This window comes from Struthio camelus, chromosome 1 (genome assembly GCF_040807025.1).
Source record: "Struthio camelus isolate bStrCam1 chromosome 1, bStrCam1.hap1, whole genome shotgun sequence".
NCBI lineage: Eukaryota > Metazoa > Chordata > Aves > Struthioniformes > Struthionidae > Struthio > Struthio camelus.
This window is the reverse complement of record NC_090942.1, coordinates 166,079,321-166,094,987: the sequence shown is the minus strand read 5'-3', so window position 1 is coordinate 166,094,987 and position 15,667 is coordinate 166,079,321. Positions and strand designations below refer to the sequence as shown.

Genomic DNA, 15,667 nt, shown 5'->3' with positions numbered 1-15,667 from the left:
AAATAAGAAGACTGGCTTTATTAGAGGTTCTAGTGAATGTTTGATGGAAGCTGGTCACACAGCCAGACACAAAAAGAATTAAGTAGCTATAAAAATGTAAAAGCTAGACCATCTGCTTTCTCCAACAGCAAAAGGAGATTCCCTGAATCAAAAGCAGGTTGAAACTTACCATTTCTGGATACAAACAAGAATATGCCCAAACATATCCCAAAGAAGGTAAACTATAGTATGGGTGTATATTTAGAAAATTTGCCTTTTTTCCTGCTGGTCTATAACCTCAGGTTCTTCATCAAAAAACATGAACAATTCTGCAAAATTTTCTCTGGAAGAGTATCGGTCTGCTCAGGACTATCATATATCTCTTAAAAGGTAGTATGTGTTGACTGGAAGTTTAGAAGGTTTTAGTGAGATTCTAGGAAGAGGTATAATTATGTTCTGTAGGGGTCTGGAAAAAAACACTAGGGACAGAAACTTGAAATATGGATTCCAGGCTACAAGTATGGATTTTACACAAGAGATTTGAATCTCAGAAGTGAGCCTATATTGAAAACTAGTCACCATCTGTAACTAGCTGGTGTGTCCCTGAAGTTTTAGAAGGAGAGTTAGGGTCAAATAATTTTTATTCTAAAATATATATAAGTATACAGCATTTTTTTCTAAAAAAGGATTAAGTAAAAACTGTGTTAATACCATAAACAATTATGGAAAAAATAACACTTTGCTAACAGGATTATTCTGTCTATTGATGGGCTAACATAAACCAGCAGTTGCTACTCCTAGAGGTTAACAAGGCAGAGGCTGATGCAAAATTCTGTGCAGTATCATGTGCCCAAGTGTTGCACTCAATTTCCTCCAACTTAGAGAGGAAAGTACTTGCAACTCAAACTGCAAACATGCATAATTTTATATATATATATATATATATATATATATATATATGTGGGTGTGTGGGTGGGTATGGGGGTGTGTGGGTGAGTGTGTGTGTGTAAAGACTGTAAAGATTCCAATTGATAATGCTGCAACTAAGGGTCTCTTGAAAATGGAATACACATGTTTAATATCCTCAAGTAAAACCAGGTCAACTGGTCAAACCAAGTCAAAAAACTGTGTCCATTTTTGAAGTTGCAAAAATTTTCCTGAATTTTTTTTATTTCATGTCTATAAAACAAGAACCAACCAGCTACTTAACAGGTGGCTATATCTCTTTCTAGAGTAGCAAAGGAAAACTATCCAGAAACTGGAAAAAAATCCGTGTGCATGTGTGTACACAAACAGGTATTAAGATGTCCGGGAGTTCTGCAATTCCTGACGGTTCAGCACCAAGCTTTTTAAAATAACATAATGACATCCATTCCATTTCAAAATTACTGTATCTGAAATGGCTATCATGTTATCATCATTCATTTTTAGAATATTAAGGTATGATTTGGCTTTTAAAAGGAGATGTCTAAAAGGAAGTACATGTGAGCTACATGCCTATGCTCCCATTAATGGGAAGCCATCAGTAGAGGTCAAGGGCAGCGTTCAGTTGCCTAAACATGCGTGTCTAGTGTCACTTTGAGATGCTGTTGAGGATACCATTCGCCTTCTATCCATCAGTCCATAATGGTGCAAGTTTCTTGAAGGTCCTAAGTCTTACCTGCCAACTCCACGCAGTCTTGCATATTGTAGAAACTTCCATACAGGCAACTAAACCAAATTCTTAATCAATAAAGTAAAAAACAAAAATCTGTAGAACTATTCAGCTCACTACAGCTGCATTTAAGCCAGCTGAATTGTTTTCCATCCCCTGGTGACTGCGTTGATTAGATGTCCGCGACTTAAAACGGAAGCTTAGGCTTTTATATCACATGTAGATACCTCTCTTGAGGTGTCTACAAACTAGAGTGGAATCACACTGTTAGAAGTGAAAAATGGAATAACAAAAATGTGTTTTATTTATTAGCTGGAAACAATCTGTTAGCTGGCCATAATTACTTGCTGTTTTACTTAATCTGTCATTACAGGTATTGTTTTAGTAAATTTGTGAGCTGTCTTTTTACTAATTTCAAACTAATTCATCAAACTCACAATCCCAAAATACTTGCAGGCAGTGCAAATAGCACACATTAGGAATCACATCTATGTAACGGTCTTAAAACACACTTTCAGTAGATACAGACTTTGACAAATACTGGTATTTGCTATGTATCCCAAATACTTATGTAAATTTTACTTGGTATATTTTACTGCCAAATTTCAACTATTTGTAACACCAGCTCATACACAAAATTAATATACCCTTTTTTGTTAAATACTTCATGCCATCTGAAATTACAGCACTCTTGTCTTGTGAGTCCAAAAAGGAAAAAGTAGAGAAATCTTGCACATCAAAAGGAACTGCAAAATGTAAAACACAACATGTTAACTAAGAATTAAGAAACGAAAAAATCATAACAACAGTCAACTCAAGGGAGGTAGTTACCAGATGTGGATCTGAAATGTATGTACTTTCTTTCTCCTCCAAGAATAGTTGGGTTTATACGGGAAACTACGTTCTGCTGTTCCATAAGAAAATCTATTGCACTTATATGATCATTCAACAAACCCTGCATTAAGAGAAAAAACATATTCTGTAATTCTATAGTTTCAAGATAAACAAAGGCCAAGTATATCTACACTCTTTTCATTGAGCTTAAAAAGACTCTCTATATACCCGGTTCTGGACAACTTCAGGTGAAAAATGTATAAATATCATCCAGGTAGTATTTCAAAACATTAGATATCTGTCTTTCACTTAACCAGTACAACATACTCTCAGTTTCTGGCTGAAAAATCCCAAATGATTAGTATGTGCTTAGCTGAACTTTAAGTCTTGCATAATGAAAATTCACTGTTTCAAAGCCATGACTGCAAATTAATGTTACAATATAATTTCAGTTGTCATACAATTAATTGCGAACCATCTCATTATGAAAAATATAAAATATAAGCATGACTCAAATAATCTACTGCCAAATATTTCCTCTTGCATTCATTCAGAAATGTTAAACATACCATGAAAAGTGCCCTCTGGAAGAACCCGGTGGCATCAATAATCCTCTGGAGAATAACTGTCTCTAACTCTGTAGCATCCATCTCTTCTCTGCTAAAGGGCACACCATTAAACAGAGCTTGAGGCAATGGACCCAGGCCAGTCTTTTTATAAAAGCTTGCTCCTGCCTGATCATATCAGAAATATCATGTGATTAAATAGACTGTGGCTGACTGAAGTAAGAAATAAATCTAATATCAAGAGACAATGAACTATAATCTCCAAGTACTATTCACTGTCACCCCATTCTTTTGAGCAGCAGGGACCAAACAGAAACCACATAGGACATAATGGACTCATTTCTCAAAATGGAATGACAAAAAATTGTATAGATCTATATCTGGATTTTTAAACCTTTACTTTATCACCTTGCTGATATGTACTCTCTTATTATGCTTAACTTTTGTAACAAAAAATATTAAACAAATTATGTTGGCAAAGGACCTTGAGACAGGCATTGTTTGAGGTAGATCCCCAAAGATCGTACCCCCCCCTGCCCCCCCCCAAAAAAAAAAACCTCAAAAGGCTTTTATATTTAGAAGCCAAGGCTTATTTGACGAGAAGTAGAACAGGTTACAGAGAAAATTCAGTGAGATAAATAGAAACAAAAAGGTATTGTAAACAATTCCCTGCCTTTCCTATTATGTATTTTTCTGTTTTCTTTCTATGGGACCTTTTGGATTGCTACAAACTATGCAATATCTGTGTATCTCTGAATAAGGTCCATCCTTCTGTCATTGCATTAGCCTATGCTGTCCCCTCGCTGCTCTTTATTGCAGAGTTATAGTCCTACTTGGTACATGGGGCTTCTCCTGTTGAATGTCAATCTATTTTGCTACCTTTAATATTCTATATAGGGAACTTTTCTCTCCTGAGTGTGTTTATTTTTTTCCCTCTAGAAGACTTTGGGTGACTCAGTGAAGAGCAACCACTACAAGGCAAACATTGCCTTTTTTTTTCCCAGCTTCCCAGATGAATCCTTTCAAAGGAACATAATATACATTACATACCAGATTTTAAAGGAAACAAACAAACGAAAAAAAAGGCTGGCATGTATCAGAAACATACACGAGATTCTATAGATAGTCTTGGTTGAAGATACGTGAAGGAAAACAGAACTTTTATATGTTTTAGCAGAAAACTATCTACATAAACAATTACAGATTAAAAAAAAAAAAATTCTTCCCTATATTCTTTAAATGCAAATCCATAGCTATCTTTTCCAAAGGAGACTATAATCAGAGAGCAAAATTAAATGAAATAATGATTTGCCTAGATGATAGGCTTCAGTTCTTCACCCAGAATACCTGGGTAAACAACATTTTAGCATGAGAGAGACCCTTTGACAAACTTATTAGAAAAAACTTGCAGTCCTGAAAGCAGTAGGCAATATATCTTACCACTTTGCTCTCAACATACCTTCCTCCCTTCATCATATTCAGAGTGAACACCTAATATACTCTGAACATCAGCGTGGGGGAATTCATGTCTAAGAAGATTTTTCACATGATTTACTGTTAGAACATTTCCATCTTTCACTTCATGGTACATCTGGAAAAATTATATAACAGAAAAAAAAAATCTCTTTTATCCACACATTAATATTGCTTTAATAATTATCACCATTAAAACATGCATAATTTTTCATCAGAGCACTGCTCTGATTAATCTATTACATCTTTAGACTGAATCTAAAGTGGCAAAGCAAATACACTTAATGTGAACTGAATAACTTTCGAGAAGTTACTTCTCTCCACTGATCAGAGAAGGAATCTAAACTCTTAATACAGACTACCTAACTTTAGTTACCTGAATCTACCTAGGATGAATCCTGGCTTAATAAGTTGGCAAAACCTTTTCCTACAATGAGGAAAGTCCTTACCAATGCTTTTTTATGTCACAGCATGAGATTTTATTACTTCTATATCTCACAAAACATACAAAAGAAATCTGAAGTGATAAAATTATTCAATTCATATCTTTTTGAGGACAATACAGTACATTTCTTTCTACAGCTCTGAGCATCTCAGACCTGTGTTTTATTGGTTCTACTTTTTGTTATCTTTTAATTATATTTATTTTCTCCTCCTTTTATATTATGAAACATCCTAAATAAGCAAACATATTAAGATTTTTAGAAAAGCACACTGGAGATTGGTATTTTGTGACTGCTTATGGATAGAAGTCTTGCATGTGTGCCAGATTTTAAGATATAGATTTCTGTTTCTCTTGCAAAGTACTCCTAATTACTCCAATTCCTTTTATCCTAATCTCTCCAAATTTTTTCATGACCTTAATCCCTAGGCACTGAAAATAGTAATAGAAAACAAAAGTTACAAAAAGTGTTGTGTATTAATATCACATTCTCTGATATAATTTTGCTTTCAGAGTCTTCATATAAAACATTTACTTAATTTCCCTCCACTTATTCCTGTCTCTGAAATTCCTATCTTTACATGAACCCACGTTTTCTCACACAGAAAACCAGACTCATCTATTAATTTGTGAGCCTGGATTATTTCCATGTTTTCTACATCCAGAAATGGCTTAAGCACAATCAAAAAAGAACTTTTCTTAGTCTGTTCCACCTCCTACACTACAAAACATCCAAGGTTTTGCAAAGCTTATAGAATTGCCAAAGTAATTTTTGAACACCAGTACTCCAAGAGATGCAGAAGACAAAGGCAAGCACACCACATAAACATAAATGACGCAGACTCATTTTTCCACAAGAAAACACTAACAACTCTAATATATGCATCTACCTTTTTACATTCTTGAGGAAAGCCTGCAAATATATAAAACGACATGAATAAGTTGGTATGGGGAGCAGGAAAATCTTTCTGCAAATCATTCTGTAGGAAATTATTGCTATTTTTTTAGTACTTTGTTTCCATGTAAAGTACTGCAAATGTATCATGTACATACACAGCAGCAAAATTGTAACTATACAGAAAAGTAACAAGCTAAAAAAAATCAATTTCTTGTCAAAGAACTAACATTAATTATGGATGTAAAGGCTTGAGAGGTGTCAGTCTCCTCCACAATGTAGTTAAAAGTTCTCCAAAGAGCTGCTCCAGCATCTTCATTTCCATCAACTTCTTCTTTTGTACTTAAAATGAAAACAAATCCAATTCTACAAATAAAAAGAAACCATACATTTTAAAACCAATTTTGCTCACATTCTAATAGCCATATAGAAGAACAAGGTGTTCACCTTCAAGTAATCAGTCTGCCATGTAGACACCAAGACCCCTCATCTAGCTGGTGTTTGTCACGACTTCCTGTGGTGACACTGAGAACAAGGGATGCCAGCTACCAGTCCTCATCAAATCTCATCAAATCTCCTGGATTATGCTTAGGCTATCGACTATGGGCTGGTTTTGGAAACATCTTTTTATACCCTTTAAAGCTGACAGCAATTAGGATCTCTGTGAATTATTAGGATTTTATTCACTGCCTTTTCTCTCCGTATCTGAGTGTCTGAAGGCTGTGATCCTATTCTTCATGTTCCTGCCATAATCTCCTGAAGATTTGAGTCTTTATTTTAGCCGGGGCACAGCCCCTCATTTATTTTCCCTAATCTGATTGTTTTAAGCATGTAAACGTGCTTGAGTCTTCATGATCTAGCTGTCATCAGTAAATGCCATTCTTACTAGCCCTTTCTTATCTTTGGGTTTTTTTTTTTCTTCTGGGGCTTCCCTACCCATACATTCTCATTCATCCTCCAGTCATACTAATTTTAACAGATTTACAACAGTTCTCTACATTTGCATTGGAAGAAAAAAAGTCAGTGTGTTTGAAAATTCTAGCCATGCTAACTTTTAGCATTCAATACCAATACTCCTCATGTTGGTAAATGTATCATACTGGCAAACTGAAATAGGTCCTTATACAAAGCAGAGTCATTGCATCACGGCTGGTATAGTAAAGGGACAAGAAGGAGCCTTCTCTTGAGGGATCTCTGGGACTAGGACATGCACCTGGACAAGAAAAACACTAGGCCAGTTTCTGACACTGGAACAAGAAAAGAGTAGACAAACTCCATCTTGCATGCCACATCACAAGCAACAGCAGAGGAGAAGCAAGAGTCCTCCGCAGAAATTTCAAAGGAAAATTTTCCAGGCTCAAGTGACAGATCATGCGTACATCTGTAGTCAGAATATACGGGATCCCATAAAGAGAAATATCTGCCTATTTATGAACGCAGTTGTCTGTATTAAAGACAAGGAATAGGAAGGTGGATTCTGCCAGTCACCTGGAATTTGGTGATGCAAAGCCATCAGTATCCTTCTAACAACTTGCAAGCCTTCCATTGGTTGGTATTAACACATTTTATTAACAGTATAGACTCCATCCCCTGCATTCTAACATTAAGCCTGAGAGAGAGGAATGGCAAAAAGATGGCCATAAACAGATGTTTTTATGAATCAAAACCTCAGAGTTTATGCAAACATGCTGCTGCTGCAGGAGCTCAGGGATCAACCTTATGCCGAGTTCAACAAAACGTCCTTGAATCATCCTGAATATCAGTAGCTACTGCTAGCCACACCAGGTCTGCAGCAAAATCCTGTCACCAGCTGTCACTTCTCTCAAGACAAAACCAGCAGTGCACAAAAAAAGGTGTTCTATGAAAAATCCCAACTGAAGCAGCTATCCAAATTTGTTCTCATTTTCCTCTTAGGTCTCCTCTACATTTCCTTATTAGTAAATCTACATGGAGGGATCCCTCTGGCTGCCAAAATGCAAGCAAAACCATTCAGTAACGTGCTGACTTATACAATCGCATCCATCTGTTAGATTCAGCTGTAAAAGCTGCTGCCTATTCATGACTAGTCCAGCACGGGACAACATTCTATATGCAGCCATCAGTTAAAAGCTTGAAAATTATGCCAGCTATCAAAAAGGGGTGAATTATAAGCCAGAACAGAGGAATCACAGCCATTCTGAGCGTGACATCTAAAGGAGTTACCACGGCGACTAAAAGCAGACTATACATACTGCTGTACATCTTGGAAATATTTCCACAGAACACACAGCCTCATCTTAGCCAATACTCTTGAGAGTATATACACGAGATACTGATCTACAATGCTGAGTACACACTTCAGAAGACCTCCATATTTGTAAGCAACAATTCAATGACTTCAAAGATCTTTGAAGTCAGCTTTTCATTTGGATAGTCACTGCACATTAGACAGTTTGAAACAACTGAAATGAAATCTCTCATATCAGTGTAACACCGTTTACACAAATGTTCAGGACAATCAGGAGTGGAATGGATAAGAGGATAGAGGGAAGTAAGAAAGATAAGTTTTCTAAAAAGATATAAATTATTCATACATAAAGATGCATCTTGTTCTACAAGGAACTGCTTCTTCCACCTTTTGTATTTATCACTACCGTAAATAAGTTTTCCTAAACCTTGTTTCATCTGGTACAGTAGGAACCGGCAACAAAATGAAAAACTGTGCAACAGCACAGACTCATGTTTTGCCCATATGTTGAATACTGCATACAGTTCTGCTGTCCTCATCTCAAAGAGGTTATCTAAAAACTAAGAAAGTTAAGAGAAGGACAATAAAGACAATGAAAGAACATTTGGAACAGCTAAAAAATAATTATGTATACCTATATATATGTAAAAATATATATACACATAATATATATATAAATAAACCTATAGAAAGAAATGACTGCAGGATAATATGGTAGAGCTCTATAAAATAATGAACGACATTGAGAGCGTGAGAGAGATTGTTTAGCATCTTTTTCAATTATAAGAACTACGGAGGCAGTAAATGAAGCCATTAAAAGTCTGGCTCAGAACAAACAAAGGAAGGAGTTCTTCATAAAACATACAGTTAGACTGTGAAAAACCTTGGCAAAGGATACTGTGGATGCTAAAACTTTACACAAATTCAAGGGGAAACCAGAAAAGTTCCTGGATGACAAATCCACTGAGGGTTACAGAGTACTTAGAAACAGGTCTTACATCCAGGTTTGGAATTCTTTGATATCCAAATGGCTGAAGATTTGGAAAATACTCAGGCAAAGTACCTACTTGCCCTGCTCTTATACTCTTACCTAGGCAGCTCCTTTTGGCCTCTGCTGCAGACTGACTGACCTAAATGGACCATTAATCTGATCCAATCTGGTTGCTCTTAGGATCTACAGCAAACTCTCCTGACGGACTGAAGCAGTTACGTCTCCCAGATATTCAAGCAAAAACAACAGCGATAAACTATACAAAAAAGTAATATTTGTCCTCAATTACTTCTTTGTCATTGAATGATAAAAAATAAAGAAAAATAATGATCAGAAATATTAAAATTTTAAAGGAAACTCAAAATTTATAACCCTGGAGACTAAAAAGCATTTCAAGGAAAGATTCTAAATATTTAGAGTGGGATTCATCTCATTAACTGTGGATCTCAGTTGGATACCCTTACTTTCTTTTATAAGGTGTAGAAATAAACAGACACTTCCACAGGGCAAACTATTTTCTCTTAAAACAGGCATCAAAGACTGAATGGATTCTTCTTCAGAAGTGTCTGTTTCTCTGCTAAGATGCCTATTTCAAACTCAGATGACTAATTTTTAGAAATCCAAAACCTGGTGAGGTCCATCACGCTCTGGTCTTTTAAGTACTTACACACCAATAAAATGATGCAAAGCAAACTTAATTCAAAGCATTAGAATCAAAACTATCAAACTACATTATACTAATTGCCTGCATGCTTCCAGAATATTTTGTTCAGAATGTAACTTCACTCGGTCATCCGGTGGGAATATTTGAGAAGGTAATTTCTTATCAAGTGTTTATGGTTCGTTCTCCACACACCCAGGTATATTATCCCTTGCAACCTATTTGTTCAAGAACACTGAATTCTCCAGTAAGCTTAACACAAGCAGCTGATCAATGTGGCTTGTCAGAATGTTTTCCCAGGACAAATGCAACAACTTCATTTCAGTTCACATCCTCACCTAGTGGAACAGAAAATGAAAACGGAAAAGTACAGCAACTTTCATTTAAGGCTACAGTTTTTCCTTACCGAAGTGGTACATTATGATGATAGAATAATTCTGCCAGTTTCATATAATCATCTGTATCTTCTCGGATGGGATCAATAAAAAGTATCTAATAAGAGAAAAAGTATTATACAGCTAAGTATTTATTTTTGATGCCTGTTCTACTTTTTTTCAGATAAAATCTAAGATAAGAACAGAAATTTCCAAAGCAGCTGTGCACCCCAACCATTTTCAATTTTCTAGAACATTCATTATAGAAAAATACTAAGAGTGTAAATGAAAACAACTTCAGAATTCATGAGTTTGGGCCAAAGGCTGAACTACAGGATTTAACTGTTCAAAAAATTTTAAACCAACAGTGGTAACACTACTTTATTTTGAACAACTTTGCACTAATAGGTTATTTTTATTAATAAAGTTAATATGTAATTTTAAAAGGATGTAATAATGATTTTCTATTACTTCCTGCAGCTAACTCTCTTCTGACATGAAAACTAAACTAAAATAAACACAACTGAATATATTAATGACTTAAAACTTTAATACAAATAGAGTATTAGGAAAGAATTCCTGCTTCTTTTCTTAAGTATTTCTGTAATCACTGTTTGATTTATTGTAGCTTGAAGTGTAAAATTAGATCTTTCAGACATGCACAGAATCAAAAACTGGGATCAGTTACCGTGGGTAGATTACACCTAGGCAGATCTAAGTTATAACTTTGGTACCTTATTTATTCAGCTTTGCACTGCACGTCCATTTAGAACTTACCATGATTTTGGTGCAGTAGTTGAAATGTAGCAGAAGAACTTAGAAAAACTGGACTCCCTCTCTCCGCCATGGATAAATGCTTTTGTTGTAGATTTTTATAACATAGTTATTTTATACATCAATACCCATATTTAACTGTAAATACAAATGCAAGCCATCCCATACTACATAGAACCTTATCTTTCATTATAAGCATGCTCATTTTTTATTTTATGTTGTTTGCACTTTTGCTGTCTTTTTGTATCACTAAATTTTTGTGCTGAACTTCATAGGATTACTTCTTGTAATTAAATTTTTAAACTAGATTGGTTCCAGCTGTTACCCTAACTTATTATGTGAAACAAAATATTGTGTAAAGACAAAAAATTAAGTTACAAGATATTCATAATCAGTATGCATTTTCGGCTTCATTTCTCTGTACCTCAGTTTACCAACTCTAAAATAAGGATGGTTATGATTACCTATTACCTCAGTAGTATTCTATGAAGACAATTCATTGCTAGTTGCGTGTTATACATAGCGTGGAAAGAAACAGAAAAGCTCCTGACAAAACAAACAATTCTAACCGGAGCACAAGTTAGAGATTATATGCTATATAAGGCAGAAAGCCATGAAGTAAATGGGGAGGAAAAAATGAACTACTTAATATTTTTCCAGTCAGTGGGTATACACTATTCTCTGCAGTGAATGTAGAAAATGTCTCTGGAAAAAAATTTTGTGTTGTCATACAGGTCAAAGTATTACTATAATGCACAAAGTAGTGGATATTAAGGTTGCACAAGCAGAGCTTCCCCCCCATTCCCCAGAGTAATATTCTTGCTGCGTAGTTTTTACACAAATTGTATTTTCCGTTTTCCCCAGATAAGCACTCACTGGACACTAGCATTCATCAAAAATTACAAATAAGCTCAGTGGTGCTTTATTCATCATGTGGAAGTAGATGATGATTCATTTTCCCCTTTACTCAAAGAGACGCAGGAGTTCACATTCCTCTGTCAAACTGTAACAGTATTGCATTGTGAACCTTATTTCCAGCATTTCCTTGGCAGAGAGGTTAAGGCGTATGAGAATGTTATCTCATAAATCAGAAGAATTTCACAAGATTTTTTTTTCCCTACAGGCTGGAATAACTGCCTTTCCTATATACACCTCAGTGCTGAAGCTATGTATTGTTTGCATCTCCTAAACTATATGTCAGGGCAGCAAAAACAGACCTGTCATTATTTTACATCTCCAACTGGCATTCTTCAGTGATGCATAAAAGCAATCTAGTTGCTTGAAAACGAAACCCAAGCCAGTGGTGAATCTTCCATAAAATCGGCAGAGTGTTCTAAAACAGTCTTAAAACGGGGCATACACTCCTGCTTTCCATCAGTAGCCTGCCAGGGCAGAATTTCCATCTTCTAGTTACTCATAGTGTGACTTCACACATCATAATGGTGACTCTATCAAGGATTTCAATAAATCAAAAGGCTAATTTATAGTATAAATACATGCACACACACAGCAATATATATAAATATATATTTCCTATCATAAATACAGAAGTTTAACAGCTTGCTTACAGAGCTTGAAAACCAAGAAAGAGATAAGGAATTAAAACAGCCCTTATTATTGCAGCATCTCAAATTAAGAATTTCTCAAATAATCAGTCTGAGTTTGATGTTCATGAGTTAACTGTCCTGAGAAATCAAACAGCTTTAAAAACAGTTTTATTGTTATAAAGAATATTCAACCCCTATCATCAAAGGTTCATGAACTACAATCTCAGGGTCTCCATGTCCACTTCACTTTTGCCCTCTCACCCTCATACATTTTGGAGTATTTAATGTGATCATATACTACTCGATGCTTCCACTGTCTTTGTCTATTATTATCCTTTCGTTATACGGTCAACTGTACTGAAAAATACGATATATTAATGAAGCATATATATATTCATCCTAATTAGAAAAAAAGTACCAAGAAGCTCTTTTAATAGAATGTAAATTTTAACATTAATAGCAGGAACATTTTACAGAAATAAAACCCTTTACCAAATATAGATCTGTTACAGTTAATAGTTAAAAGATGGAAACAAAACTCCTGGAAATCAGGCTAATAATTATACATGACTTACTAAAAAAATATTTCACTACTACTAGCAGACTTAAGTACAAAACATGAAATTCTAGCCTATCTAACAGTGAATACAGTACATGTATTTTCCAATAAACTGTCTGTTCATACATTAATACATATGCCATGCAAATAATTAAGTTCTCCAAACTTACCAAATTATATAAATTGCGCCTAATCTGCTGTATAACTCCAGGAAATGCTGGTTTAAGCAGCTCCTGATAGCTTGCAGGCCATGTGCTATATCTGTGATCTTCTTCTATATTATTAACCCACTACAACACAAAGGCCAGTCATTTAAAAAGCACGTAACTTTAATCAATGAGTAAAATACCTATGTATAAATAAAGCTATTTTAAAGCACACAGAAAGCTTCAAAAGAGTAAAATGGTCTACCTTCTTTTTGAACGCATAACAGAAAACAGCCTCTAAAGGAGTATTTTTTTTCTTTTCAATTAAACTTACATTTTTTTATTTACAGTACATAATAAAACTAATTTAGGATGGAAAAGGAAAAGTGAATAAAATGATTTCCCAAGTGTGCAAACTACTTTTACAGTACAAAAGTTGCGATAACATATCACACATATCAGGCATGCATGTAACACAGCATAACTATCTCGTAAGAAGAATAAAATACTTATCTATCACTCCTAGTGGCATTTAATATATATCAAAATACCTAAGTAGTTAGTGTATGGCCAACTACTGCCAATTTGTATATGCCTCTTTATAAAAATACAGTATTATGAGCATTCCTTTTTCCGTTTTCCTTCATATTACCATTTATTACTGTAGACTGTTCCTATATTTTTTTCTGTGCAAGCCTGTTTATAGTTAGAAAGTAGAAGAGTGACATATGTTTCTGTCAGGTGAAAAATAATTTATAGTTTATGCCTTTTTAATTTACATATAATATTTATAATGAAAACTGTATAAGGTTTGAAAGATGAGGAAAAGAAGCAGTACAAATACATGGCTCCATTCCCAAGTAGGTCGAATCGTTGGACAATTAAAGATAAGATATTTAAGTTACAGTTCACTATCTTACTTGAAAAGTATATTTAGCAGTCTTGCATAATATAAAGATAGCGTGCAGCTAAATTATTTACTATAAGGTCAAATTCTTAGATAAAGGGTTCGGTGATTGTGCAGCTACTCTTAAGAACAGATACCTTCCTCTTCTCTTTTAAACAGCCTCCATGCCAAAGAGATACCATCCTCTAAAGTGTTTCACTCTGCTGATTGATATCTGCTTATTATTGCACTGGAAACTCGTGCACAACAGAAAACACACTACCAAAAAAGGTAGACTGTCTCATACATAGCAAATTAAATATGCAACATTTAAAACTAATCGTTTAATGACTCACTATTATTGAAGAGTGACGAATGTCTAGTGCATAACTGTCATCTGCAGGGCGTATATGCAATCTCGTAAATTTACTCAGGATCTCCTCTTTGATTCCAAGTTCATGAAGGCCATGCATCACTTTTCCTTCCAGTTTAAGAGTCTCTAGGATACTTTTTCAGGGAGACAAAATGCATAACATCTACATATAAATGTTAACATGACATAAAAAGTATTTCAGAAAACTGTCAACGTGCGGGTTATTTTTAGTGTTATACATAATTCTAAAACTCTTCTGCAATCCAAGGTTTAAAACAAAATTAATTAATAGCACAACACCTATATATCTTTAACTTATTTCAAAATACCACTGCAACAGATTATACAACTCTCTGTTTATTTACATTTCTTCTATTTAAAGGAATGTCATCCACTTATAGTAAGACGTGCCTGAACAGCAGAGCGGAAGGCTGCTTGCTTGCATTGCCCTGGCTGAGGCAGAACCCTAAAAGAGAGGTGAGCTGCTTTTTCCCTAAGAGGAAGCTTCCCAAGGGTGCAGAGGGGCAGGCAGCAAGTGCCAGAGACAGACAAGGAGCAAGTCGCCATCATGGCAGTGACTGGGAGAACTCTGAAAAGAGCAGGGAGGAAACACAGAGCTAAACCTCTAAGATGATGTAAAGAAAACTGCTTACCAGCAACTCTAACCACACTCTGTAACATTCGCTGTACTTTGAAAATTCAATATTACTATGTTAAAAAAAAAGAAGGAAAGGTGCAACATGCTAGGACATAATCTTCTACATTTTATTCAAATCAAACCTAGCATTAGCATTAAAAATCCCTTTTAATATTTGGCGTGCTCATTAAAAAGAAAAGATGCAAGCTGCTCCATCTCATAACTCTGGCTGATTTGTGTTGTAGCACAAGTCTGAAGGACATTCTTCTAGCAATAGTTAAGTCATTGTGAGAATCTTGGCAACATAAGAAATGCAAGTATCCAAATTAGAGCTAAAAAATGTACTTGTTTCAAATACTTTTCTATGTTATTGATACACACCAAGGCTTCAACTCAACTCCCTTAAAACTTGTCCACCTGAGACTAAAATTAGAAATACAGTCCTCCAAGGTTTCATTAAAATCTGTGGTCAATATAATTGAGGTAACTCCACAGCAACTCCTATTTTAAGTGGCTGGAATGTATCTCTCAAGGCACCTACCCTCTGTCCACTAACTACAGAGGGGGCCACAGTTCGCTAGGCAATTCAGATAAATATGTACAGTCATTCAGATAAATATGTACAGTCATATGGATGAAGTCAAATCTA

General features: G+C 35.1%; 1 protein-coding gene across 7 annotated transcripts in view; it reads right to left on the bottom strand.

Annotated features, from left to right (window-relative positions):
• Positions 1-15,667, bottom strand: part of UGGT2 (UDP-glucose glycoprotein glucosyltransferase 2) — a 100,489-nt gene that overhangs the window by 42,521 nt on the left and 42,301 nt on the right. For all 7 annotated transcript variants that reach the window (XR_011138070.1, XR_011138080.1, XR_011138071.1 and 4 more), the window contains exons 12-19: positions 14,365-14,515; positions 13,147-13,266; positions 10,129-10,214; positions 6,074-6,209; positions 4,493-4,624; positions 3,037-3,201; positions 2,465-2,588; positions 2,281-2,379 (exon numbers count right to left, since the gene is read on the bottom strand). Coding sequence is in view for 3 of the 7 variants with exons in the window: in XM_068928830.1 (XP_068784931.1) it covers positions 2,281-2,379; positions 2,465-2,588; positions 3,037-3,201; positions 4,493-4,624; positions 6,074-6,209; positions 10,129-10,214; positions 13,147-13,266; positions 14,365-14,515 (1,013 nt within the window). In the remaining 4 variants the exon portion in view is untranslated. The remainder of the gene's footprint in view (positions 1-2,280; positions 2,380-2,464; positions 2,589-3,036; positions 3,202-4,492; positions 4,625-6,073; positions 6,210-10,128; positions 10,215-13,146; positions 13,267-14,364; positions 14,516-15,667) is intronic.